At 38.6% G+C, this 23716-nt stretch overlaps 1 protein-coding gene across 4 annotated transcripts in view; it reads right to left on the reverse strand.

Annotated features, from left to right (window-relative positions):
• Positions 1 to 395: 395 nt before the first annotated feature.
• Positions 396 to 23716, reverse strand: part of USP33 (ubiquitin specific peptidase 33) — a 64084-nt gene continuing 40763 nt past the window's right edge. For 2 of the 4 annotated variants that reach the window (XM_060232054.1, XM_060232055.1), the window contains exons 12-24: positions 19653 to 19765; positions 17500 to 17672; positions 17313 to 17383; positions 16708 to 16741; positions 15228 to 15273; positions 9771 to 9951; positions 9508 to 9634; positions 7790 to 7956; positions 5906 to 5987; positions 3946 to 4054; positions 3413 to 3515; positions 2607 to 2675; positions 396 to 1571 (exon numbers count right to left, since the gene is read on the reverse strand). In XM_060232054.1, coding sequence (XP_060088037.1) covers positions 1414 to 1571; positions 2607 to 2675; positions 3413 to 3515; positions 3946 to 4054; positions 5906 to 5987; positions 7790 to 7956; positions 9508 to 9634; positions 9771 to 9951; positions 15228 to 15273; positions 16708 to 16741; positions 17313 to 17383; positions 17500 to 17672; positions 19653 to 19765 — 1433 coding nt within the window. In that variant the 3' untranslated portion in view covers positions 396 to 1413. Of the gene's footprint in view, positions 1572 to 2606; positions 2676 to 3412; positions 3516 to 3945; positions 4055 to 5905; positions 5988 to 7789; positions 7957 to 9507; positions 9635 to 9770; positions 9952 to 15227; positions 15274 to 16707; positions 16742 to 17312; positions 17408 to 17499; positions 17673 to 19652; positions 19766 to 23716 lie in introns of all 4 variants that reach the window. The other 2 variants (XM_060232052.1, XM_060232053.1) reach the window with 1 other exon arrangement.

Raw genomic sequence — 23716 nt, forward strand, 5'->3', positions numbered from 1 at the left:
TTCAGTATTTTACATCTAGACGATAAAACACTCTTTAATATTTTAAGGTACAATTTACTATAATTCTCAGCATGTTTACTTGAAGCAAGTCCCACCATAATAAGGGTGCTTAAGCTTACAGCTGTAGCAAAGCAAACTTAGGCAAAAACAGTGAGTTTTGGACTTGATCAACCTTCTGCTTGTTTGTTAGAATTCTAAACCCTTGTTTAGTATGCTGAACAATATATTTACTTTGCACCAAAAATCTGAAGTATCACAAAGCAGGGTTTGTTTTCATGTTTACAAGAATTGAAATGGTATATCCTACAGCAGATCTTGCTCTTGAATTCTCCAGTTATATCATAGGTACTGCTAGTATGTTGTAACAATTCGTGGCTGAATATGCATCCTCAAAGTTTCTCCATTCAAAACTGATCTTTATTTTTCGAAATTACAATATGTGTCACAAATAAATATTAATGCAACATTGATATGTAATACATACGCATAATATGAAATTTCATCGTGCTTTAAGTTCAAACTGTGTAACTATTTTTAACATAGTTTTTTTATTGAACTAGCATAGAATAGTATTGCTTATATGGTAGCAGTATTTGAGAAGAAAGAAAAGCACTGGGTAACATTCAACATTTCAATATGAATAAACCAGAATGCTTTTGCAGTCTTTGTCTATCTATTCCATTTTTGACATCATAAATCATGCCAATGATCATTGTGTTAACTGTACAATAAGATATTTTCCCACACAGAACTATAGATGCATGTAATTTTAAAAGGCTAGGAAATATCTCAGGCACACAAGCTAGTCGCATAACAACATCATGCTCTCAAAACAATACTAGAGATTATAGTTTTGTTTATTTACTGATAGTATTACTGGTTTATATCAGGTTTAAGCATAGGCAATAAGTTACTTATATATACCAACCAAAACAACATTCCCTCTAAATTAATATATCTGATGTAAGAAAAGCACTTGAAATTTATTTCATTATTTTTACACAGTGCAGTGCAAATAAAACAGCTTTTCCTGAGTTTTCATAGTACACTAGATCATTTTCTTACAATACCACCACAATCTGTTTAAAATATGCACCCTTAAATCCTAGCTGTGACATAACTTGGTTAAAAACAGCCTGGAAATGCAGAGAGATCAGAAAATAATGATTAAATCCTTAATTGCTATTTTGTGCATACTATTACATAGCACTGGAAAGGTACATTTATCAGTCTGAGACCAATCCATAACAAATCATTAGAATTTTTAAATTGCAAGTTCTGATTCATTCTTCAACAAATGCAATAATGCCCAACATCCTGTTCCCTTTCAGAGAAACAAAAGTAAAACAGCAATATAGAAGAGATCTAGGAATGTATGTTGTTCAATATAAAGAATGAAGATGTTGATGATGACTACAGACTGTGTGTTTCTAATTCAATCTTATCTTCAGTATCCAAAGGTTCAGGTTCAATCTGAGGAACAGGTGGCCGCAGTATGATTTCTGGTCCTCCTCCATAGATTGATTGGAGAAAACTCCATGTTTCCTCAGAAATCTGTCCAGAATCAGCTCCTGGAAAACAAAGTATTGGGTTTGGGTTTTTTTAAAGGCATAACTCATGTTCACAATCCCTCTCTGTTGAGTGAAACTGGGCCAATCACCACCTCAGCCTAACCACCATATAATGCTGTTGTGACAATAAAATGGAGATGGGGACAATACTTCCTTGAGCTATTTGGAGGCAAGTCAAGATAAAAATGTAATAGATATTTGTTCAAATTTTCTTCTCAAAGACAAAATGTTTCAGCCCTGTTCCAGGAAAACGCAAGTCCAGCAGACTCAAAATTATCTTGTTTCAGGTAACAGTGTATTCCTAGATTTTCATAATGTGCATATTATCCAATGAAATTACAAATTATTGCTTAACAACTACTACTAGTTTATTGTTATATTGTGATTTTAGATTATTTTTTGTAAACTGTTTTGAGTCTTGCTTTGCAGAAGAAATGTGATATAAAATATTCAAATAAATTATCACCACTAAATATTATAATTCAAAAGAAAGAGAACGACAACAGTTATGAACACCAGGGGGGAATCTCATCTCTAAGTGTTTGCTTGTGGCTCTTTGGTCTGAAGCAGGCACAGCTTCAGCATGCATATTTGTGGAAGCTTTTTATAATACAAATCAAATCAGGAGGGCTAGAAAACTGTTAAAAAAAGATATGAACCTCAATTAATACAGGAATAGATGTCAAAACATGTACTGTAAAGCAGACATGTGACAAGTACACAGTGTTTTAGATGGGAATTGTCAGTCAGATACTAGGATACTATTCACATCCTTGAAGAATATGTGAGAAAGTCTCCTGGGCACAAGGTATTATTTTCCCAAAGCATCAGACTGTTAACTCAGTGCTCTTCTTTATAATGGAAACTAGAAAAGCTGAAATAGCAAGAACTGAATAGAGAACTGTAGCCAAAGTGTTTACACATTTCTGATGTAGTAAATTTACAACAAAAATAGAAATAAAGCAGCAGTCAGTGATACATGCACAACAGCACTGTAGCAAAAGAAGAATAGCTGCAAAATCAGTAAGTCCATACCTTGCTTCAAAAGAACAGTTCCACATTTACTGGCAGCAATTTTGGTATTGTCAATGGGACCTGGAGGATCTAGTGAAAAGAGAAAAGTACGTAATTAATTTTAAGAGATATGACAAAATGATATGAATTTTACACACTATGTGCCTTCTATTTTTGCCTTATGCAGTGTTTAAGTTGTTAAAGATCATATTCTGTATATCCTGGCACTACTGCTAATAACATTTTAATTGAGTTTAGCATCCAGACCCATAATTCAATGAACTCATCTTCAAGCATACAAGGAACTGGACATCTTCAGCTGGACTTTCCTTCAGCAGCTACCCTGCTTTTTTCTTGCTTTGTATATACTTCTGAACTGAGATTCGTAAGCAACCTAGTCACAATTCTTATGAAGATCTTAAAATGTAGCTTTAAATTGCGGCTTTATATTTATTTAAAACATTGCTATGCCACCTTTCAACCCAACTAGAGGTTCTCAAGGTGGGAAACATTAAAACGTATTAAACATTAAAACAACATTAAAATAAAGAAACATATTTACAATTTAAATACTTATATTTAGAAATATAGTTGCAAACAAACAAGATGTTCTTGATTGATTTAATAGCAGAACATGGTAGATACCAATGGGAGCTCCTGCAATGTGCCAAATTATGCATTAGGCCCTTCTCTTTCTGTTATTATTATTATTTCTAAATTTTCAGTTATTTTTGTTCTGACAGCACGGCATAGCAATTATTAAGGCATACAAAACAAATACATATACAGCACATTATCTCCATTGCAGAGTTTTGAAAGCTACTTACCACTGTCCTTGCCCTTCACAAACCCTTCCCATTCTCTAAACCACTGCATACTTATACAATAGAATATGGATGGAGATTCTTCCTCTTGGAATGCTCTGTTGAGCTGAATGACATAAAACAAACTCAGTTTTAGATACAATACAAGCAGGGTATCCACAAAGAATTACAGAGATGACTTCACTTTTTCCAGCAGCCCTCACTGCACCTGGGTGAGTTGTGCACACTGCGTGGTAACAAGTTGCCTGGCTGCTGCTGTTGGCCTAACTCCAAGTCCTCCCTCCACAATGGCCACTGAGAAGACTTATTCAAGTCCAGTAGCACCTTAGAGACCAATAACATTTTGGAGGTATAAGCTTTCAAGAGTCACAGTTGCCTTCTGACTCTCAAAAGTTATACCCTAAAATCTTGTTATCTTTAAGGCGCTAATGGACTCACATCTAACTAATTGTATGAAGCATGCAAAACTGCTTTTAAGAATAAAAAAAATCAGGCAAACAAATTGCTACTTTAATAAGAGAGAAAGAACATATTACCTGAATAAACATTTCCAATTCTGTTTTCCTTCGCTTCTCTATTTTCTCTGCTTCCATTTGACAAGTATGACAAACATATAAGTGGTTAACGGCAGGTCCTCCACCATACCTATAACAATGTGTTAAATCAATTTAAATTGTTACATATCCTTTTTTTGTAAATAGTAACAAATGTCAAAAGTTGTGTATTTTCTCAACTTGAACCACATAGGCTAGCCTATCTCTTTTGCTCCTTTCTACAAATTTACTTGCATTTTGTCTCTAGACACACACCTTTCTACATTAGAGACCATGTATTATGAGAAACTGGCTCCAATTTATATCAAACTCCAGAATACATTCTTTAATTTGCACAATTAAACCTGTAAATTTTTTCAAGAGTACAGCATGTGTAGTTTCACCTGTCTGATGTTTGTTTCTCCTCCACAGGGAAGGCTCGAAAAAATGACAGTTTTTTTAAAAGTCTTTATGAGAAAAAGAAAGGTTTTATTTTAGCTGTCTAACAGCATTTTTAGTGGTTGGTTAGTAAAGGAGGATTCCTTTATAATGATATTTCTTTTTAAGTCAGAATGAGGCCTGTAAAAATCATATAATACCTGAAGACACCTGGTAATACTTTTTCTGAAAGCAAATTCTTACATTTGAATATCAATAAATATAATGGTATTTTGCCATTGTAGTGTGCAAACGTTTTATGGTTTAGCATGTCAAAATTCCCTTTCCCATCAGTATCCTATTAGGAGATGACATCCCATTCATCAGTTTCCACACGTGAATAATACTTATTGTCATTTAACAACACAAAAGAGGGAGGACAACTAGCTAACTCACAATCTAACTCACACAGCCCAATGTCACTTCTGCCCCAGGCATGTTTGCAATGGGCCAGGGCCGCCATTCAGTGCAGCCATTGCCCCATACCGGTGGCTGGCTTCCCACAACAAAAAAATACTACTGTATTGTTTTAAAATGCCTTCCCAGATAAGACTTGTAAGCCATATTTCTGTGTCCAGCTGTGACCCAGGAATGCACATAGAAAGGACTGTAGGCAGCAATACATGAATAGTGATAGAAGGCCTTACCAAAAAGGTTCAGTATTCTACAATTATTATAGATCAGCATGGCCTGCTAGCTAGTATCTTTGTGTTTTTGTCTTCCAGGGTTAAGCTACTATGTTGTCAATTATCACCACCCTGCCTGGTACAATTTTTGTTTTATCTTATCTGTTTTTCCTAATATGAAGCATACCTGCTGTTAAAAGATTAAGTTTCCCCCCTCTCATCTATGATATTAGAATGTTAAGTGCAGTTTGAACAGGCTACATTATAAACTAAACTGGTGTGCTCAGGTACAGCTGACATCTAAATAAAATTTGCACAATTTATGTCATGTGTACATCAAAGAATACGCCAAAATGTAATGTGAACACACATAATATTAAAAATGATAGAAGTTAATACAATTACCTCACATACCTTTTACTTTCTTAAAACAAATTCCCACCTTGTTTGACAATGATGATGAGCAGAAGGTATGTATAGCTTTATGGTTTAGCAGAATGATACCTTTACATTTCAGCACAGGGCCTCCACAAGATATTTGTGTGATCCATTTTGTAAAATTTATAGCAACAATCTACTGCAGCTTAAGAGCAATACTAGAACTTAACATTTTTAAACTGACAGTCATTAAAGATATATCAAGAATTAAAATTCTGCAATTAAATTAAATTGCAAATTGTAGCTGCCTTGAGTCTTCATAGAATGGGTGGGATATAAATCTAATGTAATAAATAAATAAATGTTGACAGTTTTCACTTTTGTGAAAAAGGTAATGTCTTGTACAACACTATGTGGATATTTCACAGATACAAGTCTACTTGTATTCATGTGATAATTCCTTAGCATATGTTCAAAATTTCAAAAACATTCAGTTTCACCTTACAGAAACTGTAGCCCACCTGCTGTACAGGTTATCCCAGATGTTTTGAGGTAGCATTATTACTAGGTCCTCTATAGAAGTAGCCTTGTGTGGAGGAACTCCTGTGAAGTAAAGAAAAGTATGATGACTTTTGCTGTTCTCAGCAGTTATAGCAAGTGTTACAAGAGTAATGACACCATTCAAAAGGCCTTTTTTTAAAAGTAAAAAAATGAAAATTACAATGAAAGATCAATTTTCCCCCCAGAAATTGAGCAGTCTGGATTATCAACAGAATTATATAACTGTCTCAAAATCAAATTTGGGAATGCTTTATTATGCATAAATTAACATATACATTAACAAATTCTATAGCCGCACAATATCAAAACAAATTTGTAGCAGTGTGGTACCCTTTTATTAATCATATGATGAAGAATAACATAATACAAAAATCATTATTATAAAAGCCTAATATACTTTTGATATAAGTGTTGAAAGAGCAGATATTTGTAGTATACTTTGTTGAAATTTCCTATTATAATGGCTGCAATGTTGAAAAAGACATCAAAATCATGTATTATTTTGTTTTTCTTTGTATATATTAATATTGTTCAATAAAAATAATTTATACACGGGAAAAAAATATTGTTCTACCTCAACTCAAGGCAGGTGTTGAATTAAATAATTTTTCCAAATAGATTTCTAAAAATTAAGTTGTAACTATGTTTACTCTTTTACACCATAAACATAATTATACCTTTAAGGGTTAATTCAAAATGCTAATTATACCTTGAACACTTAATTTAAAATCCTATCTACAAGTAATGACAATGAGTTGGTCTCAAAACAGAAATCTGCATGGTAATGAAATGACACATACCAGATTAACAAATATTAATTTCTAACTGGAATGGCTGAATAAAATACTAGATGAAAAGGCTCTTAAGTGGGTTACACTAACTTAAAAAGCATTTCTGTTACTAAAATGAAACATAAACCAGACAGCAATCCTAGCATTTACAGACTTTAAAAATCAAACTAGTTATTTACAGGATTTTATATGCCCTGAACTTTAAAATTCTGTTGTAATGTTCAAAGAAAACAAGATCAGAAAACTGGAAACCAACAAGATCACAAAACTGGGAACAAACCAGCTTTTATCACTTGCACCAAACATGAATGTTTAAACCATAAACATTTGCATAAAAACATTCTCATCTTCATTTTCCTATGCTTCTCTGTGTGATGACCAAAGTTATCATGGATTGCAACGTTCAGTAAGATTTCCACTTGACCCCCATGTGCAAACTGCAAACATATTTAGGATAAATCAAGAGCAATTATATGAACCACAATGGTAATGTGATAGTAAAAGATTTTTAAAAGATTCAAGCACAAATATTCAATGAATTTTCAATAGCAAGTTTGCTTTGTAAAGCCATCACAGTAGTACCTGTTCCATGCCTGTTCCATTCCCTACCAGCTGATTTAATTCAATATGCTGGTTTTACCATTCAGACTTTCACAGCTTAGAGCCCACATACTTGAAAAATCATCTCTGAATCCACACAATAGTTAGCTAAGGCCAGCTGTCTTCACCGCAGTTGTGTCAATGTATCAAGTGAGAAAGGTGATGGAAACAAAGATTTGGGGGGATATCAGCAAAAACCTTTGGAGCTTTCTGCTAAATAATGTTTTAAAAGCTACATCTTTCAGAAAGGATGAAAAACAGTATCTCAAAACATGTTTGGTTGACCCTTCTATCGTGGGTCTTTATGTTGTTGCTTTTTGTTTATTTTACACATTAACTTCTTTTGAACATCGGGAAAGTGGCATAATTTTTTCAGCAAACAAAAAGACTTCTCAGGATAAGAAAGGCCTTTAATCGTAAGAGTCTGATTATTTTTCAAAACTGAACTCTCACCTCCATGAGTACAGAGAAAGTCATTATTTGAAATAGGTCCAGGTTCTGCAAAGGTCCGGAATTTATTTAGCCACTGGCGAGAAATATAAAACTGGAGGAGGCTTGGTTCCATTACATTAAGGCTTGATAATTTTTGTCTCTCTTTTTTAGCTTCTTCATTGCTTTTTCTATTACAGTGAAACGAAAACATTAAAAGATCACAGGAATCATGTATTGTCTATATACTATTATCCTGTCTTTTCTTAGTTACACATCTTAAAGCACCCAATTAAAGCTTCCATTAATACACTACAAGTATTTCTTCAGATTCATATTGATCTTTTATCTCTGTAGAATTTTAGTTTTAGAGATGTCTGATGCAATGACACATGAAATATAGCAACAGCTTACTGGAAAATACCAATAAATATTAAAGCAACAATTCAAATATTGATGCATTCTAAGCAGAAAACATTTTAGAAGATTTTAAGTTGCATTGTAGCTCTATCAAACTCTTGAAGCATAAGTGATGCATTCAATAGCTGAACCCAATCCACATAAATTTCTGCTACAAACTGGAATAAGTGCAACTGAAGCTAACTGCAATATTTATAAATAACCAGATATATTTTAGGTAATTTCAGTTTACGTTTGACCCTAGTGCTTCAGAATAATACAAACAATAATGTATTTACCCCTTCACATAATTTTGCTGCTGGTTTGCAAAATTTACGCTTCCTGTCCCATTTATAGAAATTCTTTGCTCTAAAAATCTGAATAGCCGCCTTTTTTGATGACCCTGCTCAAGTTTCAAGAAAACCTCAACTGTAAGTGCTGGGAAATTTCAGATTACTACAGTGAAACCCCTAGTTTTCCAGCTCCCAGCTAATAAAGTGCCAACAATTTCTTGTGTTGCAATAGCATTTTATTGGACTGTAGAATCCTTCCTGCATGCATCCTCTTATGAATTAAAACAAGGGAATACAGACTATTCAAAGTGATTTATAAACAGGGGCAAATTGCAGTAACTTATCTAGGGATCTGTGTTACTATCTGTGCACATGTACTAGAAATGAATTTAGTATCACACTTAAACATCTGAACATTAAAGCCACTTTGGCTTACATTTTAATTTTATATACACTGTTCTACTAAAGCAGTAGAACAGACTTCGGAGAACAGACTTTGGAGGATGGTGGAAGACAGGGGGGAGTGACTTTGTCCATGGAGTTGCAAAGAGTTGGACTCAACTGTGCGACTGAACAACAATAACGAGCTAAAGCAGTGTTCTCTGTCACCCTAGAGATTATCATATTAATACCAACTTTCCCAGTGCCAACCTCTACTGAAGTGAGATATATATTGCAGAAAATCCAAGGCATGTTTTACTTTTACACTGGCTTGGATTCCATCAAAAGGTTTCACTGACAAAAAGATTTCTGTCAGCATAACACGACTTCTTTGCCTCCCTTCTCCTACTACAGTTTCAGAATAGTGTTCCTGGGGGAACAGAATCTTACAAAAATTAGTTTCTGCAGAGAAGCATTCAAAAAACATTTGTTGGCTCACAATTATACTTAATCAAGAACTCCATTAATTGGGAAGCATGCTGTCAGCTTTTCTACATCTCTGCAAATTTTTGCAGGCCAAAATTTCACAACTGCAGCTGATATACAAGTGTGATGGGATTTGCTACCTACTAAAAATATACTCCAATAAATATTACCAGATTTTCTCACCTATAAAAAAGAACATAAGCTTCTGCATTTTGGACAGCTGCTTCTGGTACTTCTGTGACACTCTGATCATCAAATTCATACCATCGATTATTTAAATTATTCCGGCAATAAGCTATATAATGTCCATCTACATTCAAGAATGACAAGAAGAAAATTTAGTTTAAGAAATTTAATGTAAAATCCTTGATTCTGTGAGCTGCATAAAATGCAGCATACAACAATACATAGCCTGGTGGGTGAGAGAAAGAGAGAAATGTACTCACTGCTGGCAGTTCCATGATGGCAGATAACAGATAAGAGATTGTATGTCACTATTTGAGCTGGGCTGTCCTTAGAAAGAAAAGACTGAAGATCAAGTCCTTCCAAAGGAAAGGACACATGAGTTCCAATTTTTGTGGAAAACATAAGTTCATGCCTGAATCTTTTTAGATGAATACATAATATCTGTAAGGAAGAAATTACAGACTCTTTAAAAAGTTTATTAATGTCTTCTCTTAGTATAAAGTTACCAGGCAATTTAGTACTACCATTTAGGTCAGGGGAGTCAAACATGCGCCCCCCAGGCCTAATCTGCCCCCCAGAGGCCCACCAGCAAATGGCCTTTGTCTGCTTTATTCTCCCTCCTCTGCTTCCCTTGGTCGCCATTTTTGTGTTTCTCGCCTACTTCTTTGGTTGCCATTTTTGTACTTTTCCCTGTAATGCAACCAAGCCAAGCAACCTCTGGCTCTTTCCCTCTTCCCCCCTCCCTTTTCCCCAATGGAGGAGGAGCATCAGCCAATGGATGAGCTTCGCTCTGTAGCTCTGCTCTGCAATTGATACAGCCTGGCTTTCTTAATCAAACAGCCAAGCCCCTTCATTGGCTGAGGCTTCTCCTCCTCCCTTGGGGAAAAGGGAGGGGGAAGAGGGAAAGAGCAGAGGCTGCTTTGCTCAGCTGCCTCAATTCCACTGGAGAAATGGGGGGGGGGGAGAGAACCCCTAAGAGCTTTAACACAGTTTTATTCAAAGTATGAGCTTTTTGCCTTGTTGTTCTCTCTCTCTCTCATTAAGCTCATTTTGACAGGACACTCCTGGGTGCAACTGGGTTCCCTCCCCCTTTTCACTGTATTCATGCCCTGATCCAGTCTTTTTTCAATAGGAAAGCAATGGAAACAGTTTGGATGAGGAATAATCACAATCCATAATGAGGTGGATTAGGCTGAGTGTGTGTGTCCAGCACATTTCCTGTGTGGACTGCAGATTTTTAACCCAGGTTTCTCAGATAGTAGGCTAATGGTGACCACTATACTGGCTGTCTCTCTATACTTGCACTGCCTCATAGAAGCTGCAGTTATTTTTCTGGAAAAGATTATAGTTTTATAGATATACCCTTCAGTCTATGGTGCCTTCACATGCTCTTGACCAGCACACAAAGCACTTTTGTACAAAAGCTCGCAATGCCCAGCCATTTCAATAAATCAAAAGTAGGCTTGCAATTTACAGATATACATCTTAATAACAGCATAATCAAGATTGCTACAGCACAGAAATTGTCTTCAGATTTTGATGCAATAATTCAGAGCAAGAGGGGTCAGTTATCAGAAATTGTTAAACAAAATATTGTAAACATGGTAATGTTTTAAGTTAAAAAAAACTAGTTGTGTTTCTCTATGCTCTATAAGGTTTATATCTCTGCTACCTGGCATTACACTTTATGATACACATGGCCCGGCCCAGCAAGGTCTCTGTTATGTCACATCTGGCCCTCATATCATATGAGTTTGACACCCCTGATCTAAGTTATTACACAAGCATCCTGGCAATAGCCCTCTTCTGCCGTTTCTTTAAAAATATAATCTTTGCAGCTGGTGGTGTTTAGTTTATAGACCAGTGGTGTCAAACTCATTTGTTATGAGGGCCAGTTCTGATATAAATGAAGCCTTGTTGGGCCGGGCTATGTCAGGATGGGCCAGGCCATGTCGCAGTAGGCCATGTGTATACCTATTTAAGATTAGGGAGCAGAGATATAAACTTTATAAAGGGCACAGACAAACACAATTAAATATATTTTTTTAAAAACATGCTTAAAATGTTAGTAGTCTGTCTTAAAGGTGCTTTCTTTGTATTTCTCCCATGGAATCTAGGGAACTGGACAAAGTCAGCTCTAGCTCTTTCCTTCCTTCCCCAGGAGGGGGAGGAGCCTCAGCCAATAGAAGGAAGAGAGACTTGGGTCTGTAGTTCTGCTGTGCAATTGAGAGAGTCTGGGAAAACAAGCTCTGCCTTCCCCCCTTCCTCCCAAATGGAGGAGCCCTAGTCAATGGAGAAATAGAGGTTTTGCTTTGTAGCTCCTGTGCAATTGAGCAAGCCTTGCAAAACAAGCTGTTATGCAGAAGGAAGCAAGAGATAGGGAGAAGGAAGCAGATAACAGCCAGCCACTCAGGGACCTGATAGATACCCTCCGGGGCCTGATTCGGCCCCCGGGCCACTCATTTGACACCTGTTATAGTGTTTTCCTGCACAAGTATCCTATATAAGCAGTCATATATGAATTTCACACAACTCCTTTGTTGGGAATTTACTTACAAAAAGGCAATTTGGTATGCTACTCATAAATTCAGATCTGCTTTTCCTCTTCCTATAGTGAAGTGTAAGGAAATCATGCGTAAAATTAACTGCAGTGTTAATTTATCAGGGAAATAATTATTATATTTAAAATATTTTTCCAAAAGAATATTGCACTGATTCTTCAGTTACCTTTGTAGGGTCCAAACAAGAACTTCTTCCTTCTCGTCCCCTAAGTAATTATTCACCCTCTGGAGTACCAGTAATATTTCTGCCCTAATTTTCAGCTACTACATAATGATCAGATGTATAATTCTTTTCATGAACTGCAATTTGATTATTTAGAATTAGAGCTGTAAAATTTCTAGAAATTTTAAAACCAAAACTTCCGAAATTTTTTTATTTGGTTTGATTTATTAGATTTATATTCTGCCCTCCCTGCCAAAGCAGGCTCAGGGTGGCTCACAACAATAAAATAAATCATAGTAACAATACAGTTCAATAAGTTAAGCATTAAACAATTAATCAGATCAACAGTACAGGCAATTAAAACAATGTAAACAGTATTGATACTAAGGTCATTTCGTTTTCGGTAGTATTCACTGCTCTGAGGTATCCTTTTATGCTACTATAGCAGCAATTCAGTTAAAGGCAAGTCAAAATAATGTCTTGCAGGCCTTGCAGAACTGGGCGAGATTCTGCAAGGCTCTAACTTCCTCCAGCAGTTGTTTCCACCAACAGGGGGCAGCGATTGAGAAGGCTCTCTCCCTGGTGGTTTTAATCCTGCCTCCCTCGGCCTAGGGATCAAAAATAGGTTCTACATTCCAGATCTGAGTACCCTCTGGGGAACCTGTGGGGAGAGATGGTCTCTAAGGTAGACAGGTCCTTGGCCATATAGGACGTCAAAGGTAATGACCAGCACCTTGTAGTGAATCTGGTATACTACCGGCAGCCAATGCAGCTCCCGCAGCCCCGGCTGTATGTGCTCCCATATGGAGAGTCCCAATAACAGCCTGGCTGCTGCATTCTGTACTAGCTGTAGTTTCCAGATTCGAGACAAGGGCAGCCCCATGTAGAGGGCATTACAGTAATCCAATCTTGAGGTGACCATAGCTTGAATCACAGCTGCCAGGTTGCCACGCTCGAGGAAAGGGACCAATTGCCTTACCTGCTTGAGATGGAAAAAGGTGGATTTGGCAGTGGCTGCTATCTGGGCCTTCATTGTTAGAGAAGGCTCTAGTAGCACCCCCAAACTTCTGACCCTGGGGGCCGTTGTAAGTGGCACACCATCAAAAGTTGGTATGGGGATTTCCCTACCCAGACTGCCACAACTCAGGCAAAGAACCTCTGTCTTTGTCGGATTCAGCTTCAGTTGACTAGGTCTGCCACAGCTTCCAGAGCCAAGTCCAGATTTTCTGGGGCACAGCCAGACTGGCCGTCCATCAATAGATCGAGCTGGGTGTCATCAGTGTACCGATGGCAACCCCCATACCTCCGGGCAATCTGTGCAAGGGGGTGCATATAGATGTTAAACAACATCAGGGAAAGCATCGCCCCCTGAGGCACACTGCAGTTAAGCTGGTGTCTCTGGGATGACTGTCCCCCAGTCGCCACCCTTTGTCCCCAACCATGAAGCAAAGAGGAGAGCCACTGCAAGGCCAACCCCTGAATCCCTGTTTCTGCAAGGCAGTGGGTCAGCAACTGGTCAACTGTATCGAACACAGCTGACAGATCCAACAACATCAGTACCACCAAACCACCTCGATCCAAATGCCACTGGAGATCATCCACCAGGGTGACCACTACTATCTCCGTCCCATGACCTGGGCAGAAGCTGGACTGGTGAGGGTCTAGGATGGAAGCATCCTCCAGAAAGCTCTGTAGCGCTACTGCCCTCTCAATAATTTTACCCAAAAAGGGTAAATTTGAGACCGGCTGATAGTGTGCCAATTTGGCCGGGTCCAATGTTGACTTTTTCAAGAGAGGGTAGACCACCGCCTCTTTAAGGGGCATTAGAAAAAGCCCTTCAGAGAAGGATCTATTTACGATATCCCGTACAGGATATCATAGCTCCATCCAGCAAGCTTTAATCAGCAAGGATGAGCAAGGGTCCAAATCACGTCGTTGAGCACACATTAGAGAGAATTCTGTCAACTTCCTCCAGGCTGAGTGTTGCAAAACGATTCAAAGCTGGTCTGGAAAACAGGCACGGAGCCTCGAGTTCACATACTGTTTCAAGTGTGGCAGGGAGGTCGTGACAGAGTGACGAGATTTTATCTGCGAAAAAAGTCGCAAAAGCCTCACAGCCTTTGTCCAATTCCCTATGGTTTGGTCTGCCTTGTGGACATAAACTCTCTATAAGATGTTCAAGTCGCTTTGTCTCGAGTATGTTGCCACTGCCTTTCTAGCTGTCTGAGCCTTCATCTCATCAGCCACAATTCTGGGTTATACCACAGGGCCAGCTTAGAATGAGGACGCAAGGGCACCGGGGAGTGATCAATATGACTATTGAGTGATCAACAGCCATAGAGAGCCTGTCTTGCCAAGACTACTAGGTCATCTAGAGAATCGCCAGGGGGCCCCGCAGAGCCATTTGGAACTGTACAGGGTGCATCAGGCTCCATGGGCAAGCTAAAAAAATGCTTGCCATCTAAAAATATCTTCTGCTTTGTTGTTATTTGCTTTATTTGGAAAAATAGACATCTGGGGAAAATACATGCAATATTTTCTATCAAACCTAATCTTAATTTACTGCTTTAATTTATAATACGCATTATTTAAATCAGCATACAGAAGTATACTATTTGGCACAGACAGGGCTCTTTTGGAGCAAGAACACACAGGAATGCAGTTCTGGCTAGCTTTGCATCAGGGATGTGGCCTAATATGCAAATGAGTTCCTGCTGGGCTTTTTCTACAAAAAACCCCCCCTTGGCATAGATAAGAAAAACACAAATGTATGTCTTCCATAATTTAAATTGCAAATATATTCAATACTTGGTTGAGAGCTGCAAACTGCTGTAACTTAATAGTACCTTAGCACAAGTATCTTAAAGTACTGAGTGACCTTGGGTCAGCCACTTCTCACCTACTTCACAGAACTATTATAAGGATGAAACGTAGAAGGGAGAGAATCATGTATACCACCTTCTGCAATGTAGAATACATAAAATTTAAAATACCTCAGGAAAACGTTGAACTTTGCAGAACTTCACTCCATTTCTTAACCTACAGTAAAAACAAATATTTCAGTTCTGAACAGGAATGTAATCAAATGTTTTTAGAAAAGAATTTTTGAAGTCTTATATTGTATGAATATGTGGTTATTGTGGCATCTCAAAGATATATCAAAGCATAAACTTCTGTGGCCTACTGCCCCCTTCAGATACATGAAACCTGTTATCAGAATTAATTACTGAATGGCAGTGTGTGTAATATAGCCAGGAGATCCTAAGATTGTCTGGCAGTCAAAAGTTCTAGCTCTTTTAGCATTATGCACCACTAGGTGGTGAGCTAGACTTGTTCCAGCAAGTCCATTTTTACAGCAAAGAAAAAAAAAAGAACGACTTAAAAGCCAAAAAAGGAAATAAAGATAGGATCCTACCACACCAGTCAGCAAAGGGCAGTGCACTCCATTGGAACAAAGTATGCTCCATTAGCACAAGAAGTCTTTTGCCAGTGTAACAGGCTGTTCAGCCAGCAGAATGTGCCTTGTACAAGTGCAATAGTGAGACAGCCCACAGTTTGTAACATATCTATAGAAATTCCAAAAGCATACGAGGTGACAAAGTGATAGAAAGCACTTTTGCTGACTGAAAATCGTTTTCAGGCATCTGATGAAGTGGACTGTAGCCCACAAAAGTGTACACTTCATTGCCTGTCCACCTATTAACCACCACAAGACTCCTGTCTTTTTTGCTGCAACAGACTTTATATGGTTATCCCATTATGGGAACACGTAACAAATATTTTGGAAATGCAGACTATGAATTAGAACTCTGGTCTCCACAAGCTAAGAAAATTCACTTATCTCCTCTCAGCATGTAAATGTAGAAATAAGCAATATATAAATCACTCTTGTGAACAACGAAAGCAGTTTGTGTGTGCATATAAAGGTAATAAAGGCCTATCATCTGTAAACTTGCAAAAGATGCATACCAACAAAGCACCAAGCATGGCAGAGACAGTGCCTTTTCTAAATGCCATAAAACTGAACTTTCCAAACCAAACAGTAAGATGACAGGGATCAGTTTCCTTCCAGAGCAGAAGCTAGTTGATATTATGTCTGGAAAGAAGTGGGGACCCTCCTTGCAAAGCACTGTCACCACTGCATGTGCAAGAGCAAGCTACACACGGTATTCATAGATGAGTCACATTTGAGATGTTTACCAGGTGTTAATTCCCACCTGTCCTAGGTAAGAAGTAAATTTCAAGCCTAATGTAGCATTTCAATTTTAGCAGAAGTTATTTATAATGTAATTTACTTTAAAATAAGTGAGCTTAGGACTGGATCCTACATTTAAAATGTATTTATTTTTGAAAGGAACAGTGATCATATATCCACAAGAACAATTTTCTAAAACCATATTTCAGACAATGTACAATTACTATAATTTTCTTCTAGTTGTGCCTTGATCAAAAAATTGAAAGTACGTAACTTACTTTTTACACTTTTCACAACTGTACATATTGTCACCTGCAGGCACAAAGAAGGAAGCACAATCATTATTTTAAAAAAAACCCATTTCTTCAATAGTGTAAGCTAAAGCACTACTGATTCTGTAAGACAAATTACAATTACAGCATTTTATCATCAGGAATACATTTAATATGTGATTAACAAATTGCCTTTTATCATTTCCTCAACAAGTTACACTTCTCTATTAGGAGACTACTCTCATAAATTGGAGCCTGGCTCTCCAATTAGTGTCGAGTAATAATAGGACAAAGGGAAAATTTCTCCACTGACTTTTCTGAACCTTTGTCCACTTTGGAATGAATATATATATATATATATATATATATATATATATATATATATATATATATATATATATATATATATAAAAATAAATAAACTGGGAATATATATTTATATATATAAAACTGCAATTTCAATCATAGCTTAAAAGGAACATTGTGAAATGTTTCTAATCATTTAAAAATCTGTAAATCTGTAAACCAGTGCAAAAAGAAAAAGAAGTGACAGACATAATACGGAACTTATGTTTTAATAAGACAAAATATTATGAATAATAGTCTATTACCTTTTAGTTCATCTCTGGCAAAAAATGCAGCAAGACAGTCTTGTAAGGTTACTGTTGGACCCCAAAACCAGCTAGGAACACATGAGACAACAAACCTGAAATATCATTGATAGAAAAAACAGCAAATGTCCTGCCAGTATAGCAGAAACATCAATTTAAGATATCCAAGCACTGGAAAGAAACCAACCTTTTGAAGTATTCCACAAAAAATGCTATCCACCCTTGAGGAGCATATGCTTCACCACAAGAACCTGCTTTGACAAGAGAAGTCTGATGACTTGCAGAATGCAGCTTAGCAAGGTCTTCCTTACCTGGAATAGGTAATGACAAATCCTGGAAAGTCTCCAGGGTAATAGAAACCTATGACAAAAAAAACCCACAGGTCAACCATACTTCCAATTTATTAGTTTTCAACTTTCAGCTCATCAATTTTTCTTCAGTAGAAGCAGATCAATTCCTACCTTCCCCTCCTAACAGCCTGCAACCTCCCCCCCCCCTGATTCTGGGGGAGAGGAGTTATCATGAGGATCCCTCATGATAAGGGATCGGGGGCTAAAGTGAGAACGGAACTCGGAGATCATCTCTTCAAACTTCTTCCATCAGGGAGACATTCCCCATGTTCTATTTTAGTTTTGCATTCAAAACTATCAATAATATACCTCACTGACAACTAATTAAAAGTGTTTATTCAAAGCTTTTGGAAATAGCCAAGGGGTTCATTTGATCACAAGAAGTGATGTACCAGAGATGAATAAAAGCATTAACCTTTCTATATAAAAAAGACTTGTTGCATGGGGTCCATGGACTGCAGGAATGCACAACTTTTCTTCCTTTATGTGACGGACTACTGAGGGTTAATACCTAACAGAGTCTGAGAACCTCTGAGTGACAGGCTGTTCAAATGGAATTAGGGGGAGGGACGGTGGCTCAGTGGTAGAGCATCTGCTTGGTAAGCAGAAGGTCCCAGGTTCAATCCCTGGCATCTCCAAAAAAGGGTCCAGGCAAATAGGTGTGAAAAACCTCAGCTTGAGACCCTGGAGAGCCGCTGCCAGTCTGAGTAGACAATACTGACTTTGATGGACCGAGGGTCTGATTCAGTATAAGGCAGCTTCATATGTTCATATATGTTCTGTGGAGAATGTCAGCTAAGTATGACAATTGGGAAACAGTTAAGAACCACTGTGGATTGGGAAGGGCACAAAAGGAATGTCAGGATCAGAAAGGATCCCCATTCAAGCCGAAACGGGGAATTGCTTCCAGTTGTTGTAATGGACTGTCATGAGTTAACTCCTCACAAAGTCTGAGAAACATTGAGTGATAGGCTGTTTAAATAGAATTCTGTGGAGAGCATCAGTTAAGAAATGACAGTTGGGAACTGACAGCTGAAGAAACAGTTTAGTATCCACTAGAGAGGATCACAGAAGATCCTCATTAAGCCAAAAAAGGTTCTAGTGAAGAAAAGTAGTTTCTGTCCAGTGAAAAGGGAGATAAAAAAGGAGTAATCCCTGATTTATTAGAAAGAAGGATTTGGGAACCTTGAATGTTCCTGCCTTCTAGATGCAAAGTGTCAGTGATATTGAGAAACCTATGTTTGTGGGTTAAAGCAGGAACGGAAAAGAAAGCCTCTCACTTCAAAGTTTTAAAGATCTTGTGGAAAAACAAAAACACTTACTTGTTGGCAACCTATTATTTGGAACAATGTGATTACAAAGTTAACATCAGTTTGTCGTAACGTTTCACCTGAAACATCCTACCCCTGATTCCACCTGATCTTTTCCCTTCAAAGTTAAATAAAATACTTTATTTTTGAACTTCCAAAAGCCCCTCATGTGCCATTATAGAAGCACAAATATAGGGACATAATCAGTCTTTTCTCTCAAGTCCTCAGGCTGAGTCAGCATCAAAATACATTTATTGTGATTGTGAATTGCCCAATTCCTGCTACTGCATTAAAACATAACCAGATAAAATAATAAATAATTAAAATACATTTAACTATTGGTGAGTATTATCACTTATTCATTATTCCAGTTACAGACTCCCGGCCACTTCGAAGGTGAGGGGGAGAGTGAGCATGACGCAAAAGAACAGAAGAGGTTGCCAGCTGAGATGGAAACCATTGCCATCCTCAATCAAAAGCCTGGCTGGACAGCTCTGCCTTGCAGGCCCTGCAGAATTGTACAAGGTCCTGCAAGGCCCTGATGGAATTTGGCAAAGATAACGTGACAAGGTGGGACAGACCAGCGAATAAGAAGAAAATAGATACAGGGCATGTTCAGCAAGAAAGAACAGAAAATCCTGTGTATGAGGGTGGAAAGAGGACAAGATTGCCATACTTACCCGGTCACATGTCAGACACTGTACTGAACTTATGATGGTCCCATCAAATATGTCAGAGATAACACTTCTGTATTTTTTGTGTTTCTTCTTTTTTGGAGAAGACACAGTTGGAACTAAAACAGAAGGTCAGAAGGACATAGTAGTAACTTTTGATCTGCTTTCCACTGTTACTTTGGAAAAGAATACCATCATATGAACCTGCTCAAACAATTGCACACTGGGAACCACAGTGACACAAACTATCAAAAAACTACAAACTCTGTGTATAACAAATTCTATTTTTAGTATTTTCACTACACGTATTGAGAAAATGTAGTATATGATAAATAATATGCTACAAAACTACGTGTCTGTATTTCCTATTAACCATCTATGACAAATATCGGAGCTCAATAATTGCATAAATAATCTTCCACATTATAGCAATGGAGCATAAAATAGTGATTCTCATAAGTGTAACCAAAGAATATGAACCCAACAGGTTATTTTTCCTATATAGCTCTATTTCAAACCAGAGTTCTTTATTTTTTGTAAATTTCTTAGTCCTTTATCTTCTGCCACACTGGCCCATGAAGGCTGCGTTGTTTTTGGCTCACACTGAGTTGCATTGCTCCATTGCCGAATCTCCTATGGCTCCTTCTATGTTGGTAAATTAATTTTCTCTAATCATCATGGAGTAAACAGTTGTAGCACTAATTACATGATGGAACATTGTGGCAGAACAAAGTTTCAAGAATGCTGTTGCAGAATATATTCAGCTATATTTATTATTTCAAGATAAAGATCCTTGTCAGAGGCTAGCTCTGGGTGTCCCACCTCCCACATTCACAAGTGAAATACCTATGGTGTCTCATCTAGATAATTTCCCCCTAATATTCACTTGACTTGTGCCTATCTGGATGGCTTTTAGCTGGCAAGTTAAAACTTGTTTACCAGTACAATTTATAGCAACTCTGATTAATTTTAATACTGTTTTCAATATAGTAGTAGCAGCATTTGCCTTATACTGATCATCTTATGTTCATACTGTCATACTTGCTGTAAGCTGTCACCAATTTCTACAGTTAAGCATAGTATGTAAATCATCTAAATACAGATTAGTGACACATGGCCCCGCATCTGTAGACACCTAAACCCATGGATCAGGGCCATACCAAAAATGAACAGGTTTTTCTGCAAACTTGGAGGATTGCCCAGGTTCGCAGAAAATATCAATTTTTTTTAAATCCCCCCTCAATTAAATCAAAGTGTTTTCTGAACAGATGACAGTGGCTGTTTCAAGGAGCCACTCTTGGCCCAGCTGCCACAACGGTGGGTAATGGGTGAGGCTCTCAGCCTGGCTGCAGTGGGCACCAGGTACAGTTCTGTGCTTGGAGCGCCTTCCAGGCACTGCCACCACCAGGCTCAAAGGTGAGTGCTGGAGCCTGCACCCATGCCAGGCTTGGTGATAAGAGGATAGATGGGATTCTCCCTGCAAAACTCGTGAGCCACCCACTTGTATAGCCTAATAGCGAAGTCAGCCAAATCTGAGAATACTTAAATCCAGTGACTGGAGCAGCGAACAAATAAGACATTTCTTTCTACAAACCTGAAAAATACCCCAAGTTTGCAGAAACATCTGAAATCTTAAAAGAAAAATTTTTACTTTTTTTTTTTTAAAAAAACAACAACAGGTTTTCTACCTGTAACTGATGATCTTCGAGTGGTCATCTGTGCATTCACACTCATGGGATGAAGCGTCAGCACTGATCCCTGATCAGTAACTCCAAAGTTTGGGATTTTTCGCTGCCCGACCCCGGTAGGCATGCGCGACATCCCCAGTGTGCATGCCCACCTGATGGGCGCGAATATCCCGCCAGTTCCTTCCCGCCGCCACCTATCAAGAGTACCATGACCAGCAGCATTGGGGGAAGGAGGGCGGGTAGTGTGAATGCACAGATGACTACTCGAAGATCATCAGTTACAGGTAGGAAACCTGTTTATCTTCTTCGTGGTCTCTGTGCTTCGCACTCATGGGAGATTAGCAAGCTAGGCTTACCTGGAGGAGGGAGCTGGCGGTTATGCTGAAGTAGCGGCTTGAAGGACCAGGGTACCCAGCTGTGCTCTGCGATGCTTCCGGACATCCAGGGCATAATGTCGCATGAAGACATGAGGAAATGCCCAGGTTGCAGAAGACCGTCCCCTAGGTACCTTGGGTGCATCCCTCCTCTGGAACAAAATTGTTCGCACTTTCGATTGTTTGCCGTGACAAATACATCTATTCTGGAATGACCCCACTCCCAGAACAGAGGTTCGAGGTATCTCCAGTTCATCTCCCATTCGTAATGGGAGACTTCTCCCCTGCTCAGGGAGTCCACTTGAACATTGAGTTCCCCGGAAAGGTGGGTGGCTACAGTAAAGATCTGAGAAACTATGCAAGTCTCCCAAAGCTGCATCGCCAACGCACACAGCTTTCTGGACACAGTTCCCCCTTGATGATTTATATAACTGACAGCTGTCATGTTGTCCGACATCACAGCTATGCTCTGACCGCAAGGCCAGATGAACACCGGGTAGGCATGCACACTGGGGCTGTTGCGCATGCCTACCGGGGCCAGGCAGCAAAAAATCCCGGACTTTGGAGTTACCTATCGGGGATCAGCGCTTGCGCTTCATCCCATGAGTGTGAAGAACAGAGACCACGAAGAAGATCTCACAATTATAAAAGGGGAGCCTGTAGCTTTAACAAATGGATTCCCTCAATAGCTGTTGCTAGGCCACAACAACATTCCAGGCTGGGTTCCCTGAGTAAAAGGCAGGGCCCTTTCCAGGGCTGTTTTGGCCATTGAGGACTCATCAGGGCCACCTGGGTATGGTTGTAGCTCCAGGGTAGAAATTTTGAGGAGGAATGGCGGGGGTGTTGGGTATGGGAAAGAGAGAAACCTTGGTCACATATAATGCCTTAGAGTCCACCCTCCAAAGCAGCCATTTTCTCCACTGGGGCAGATCTCTGTCATCTGGGGATCAGCTGTAATTCTGGGAGATCTCCAGGTTCCACCTGGAGTTAGCTACCTTAGGCCTGGCAGCAAACATTGGTGACTTGATACCACCTGATTTGCATGTCTCAACTAGACATAGCTGCTTATTTATTTATTTATTTATTTATTCTATGACTTATATCCCGCCCTTCCCATAAAATGGCTCAGGCCGGCTCACAACAAACGATAAAACAATAAACAAAGTGCAAAATTATTACAATTAAAAAGTCAAAGCATTTAAAAACCTTAAAATCTTAACATTAAACTATACCGTATATTTCACTAAAGTCTGATGAGCTACATTAATCTAGTCAGGCGTAGGCTAGCCAGAAGAGGCTTGTCTTACAGGCCCTGCGGAACTGAGTTCCCACTGTTCAACAGAATTCACCCTATGAAAGCCAGTGTGGTGTAGCAGGGTTGGGGCTGGGAGACCCAGGTTCCAATCCCCATCTTGCTTACTGTGTGATTTTGGCTCAAGGTTGGACTCGAGTCACTATCCCCGGGCCAAAAGAAGCCCGCTTGAAATCCACCAGAGAAAGGGCTTTCTCCGTTATGGCCCCCACATGGTGGAATCAGCTGCCGGAGGAGGTGAGGGCCCTGCGGGACCTGGTTCAGTTCCGCAGGGCCTGTAAGACGACCCTCTTCCGGCTAGCTTACACCTAGCTAGGATGAAAACTCGATGTAACTTGGCTAGACATCTGTTTATATGTAATCAAAATGTTAACTGGTTTTTAAGGTTTTAACTGTTTTAAATATTTAATTGTTTATATACTTAAATTGTTTAATTTTTATGTTTGACCAATTTCTGGAAGCCGCCCTGAGCCACTCGTGGGAAGGGCGGGATATAAATCACGAATAAATAAAATTAAAAAAATAAAATTTTGGATCAGTCACATCCTTTCAGTCTAACCAATTTCACAGGGTTGTCGTGAGGATAAAGAGGAAGAGAATACTCTGTCCTTTTGTACCCTTAGAAGCTCATTGATTTACAAATCTTGAGGAGCAAAGGCAGAGAACAATGTAAACTGCTTTGGTTCCCTCTTGGGA

The sequence above is a fragment of the Heteronotia binoei genome, chromosome 2 (genome assembly GCF_032191835.1).
Source record: "Heteronotia binoei isolate CCM8104 ecotype False Entrance Well chromosome 2, APGP_CSIRO_Hbin_v1, whole genome shotgun sequence".
In the NCBI taxonomy this organism is placed as follows: Eukaryota; Metazoa; Chordata; class Lepidosauria; order Squamata; family Gekkonidae; genus Heteronotia; species Heteronotia binoei.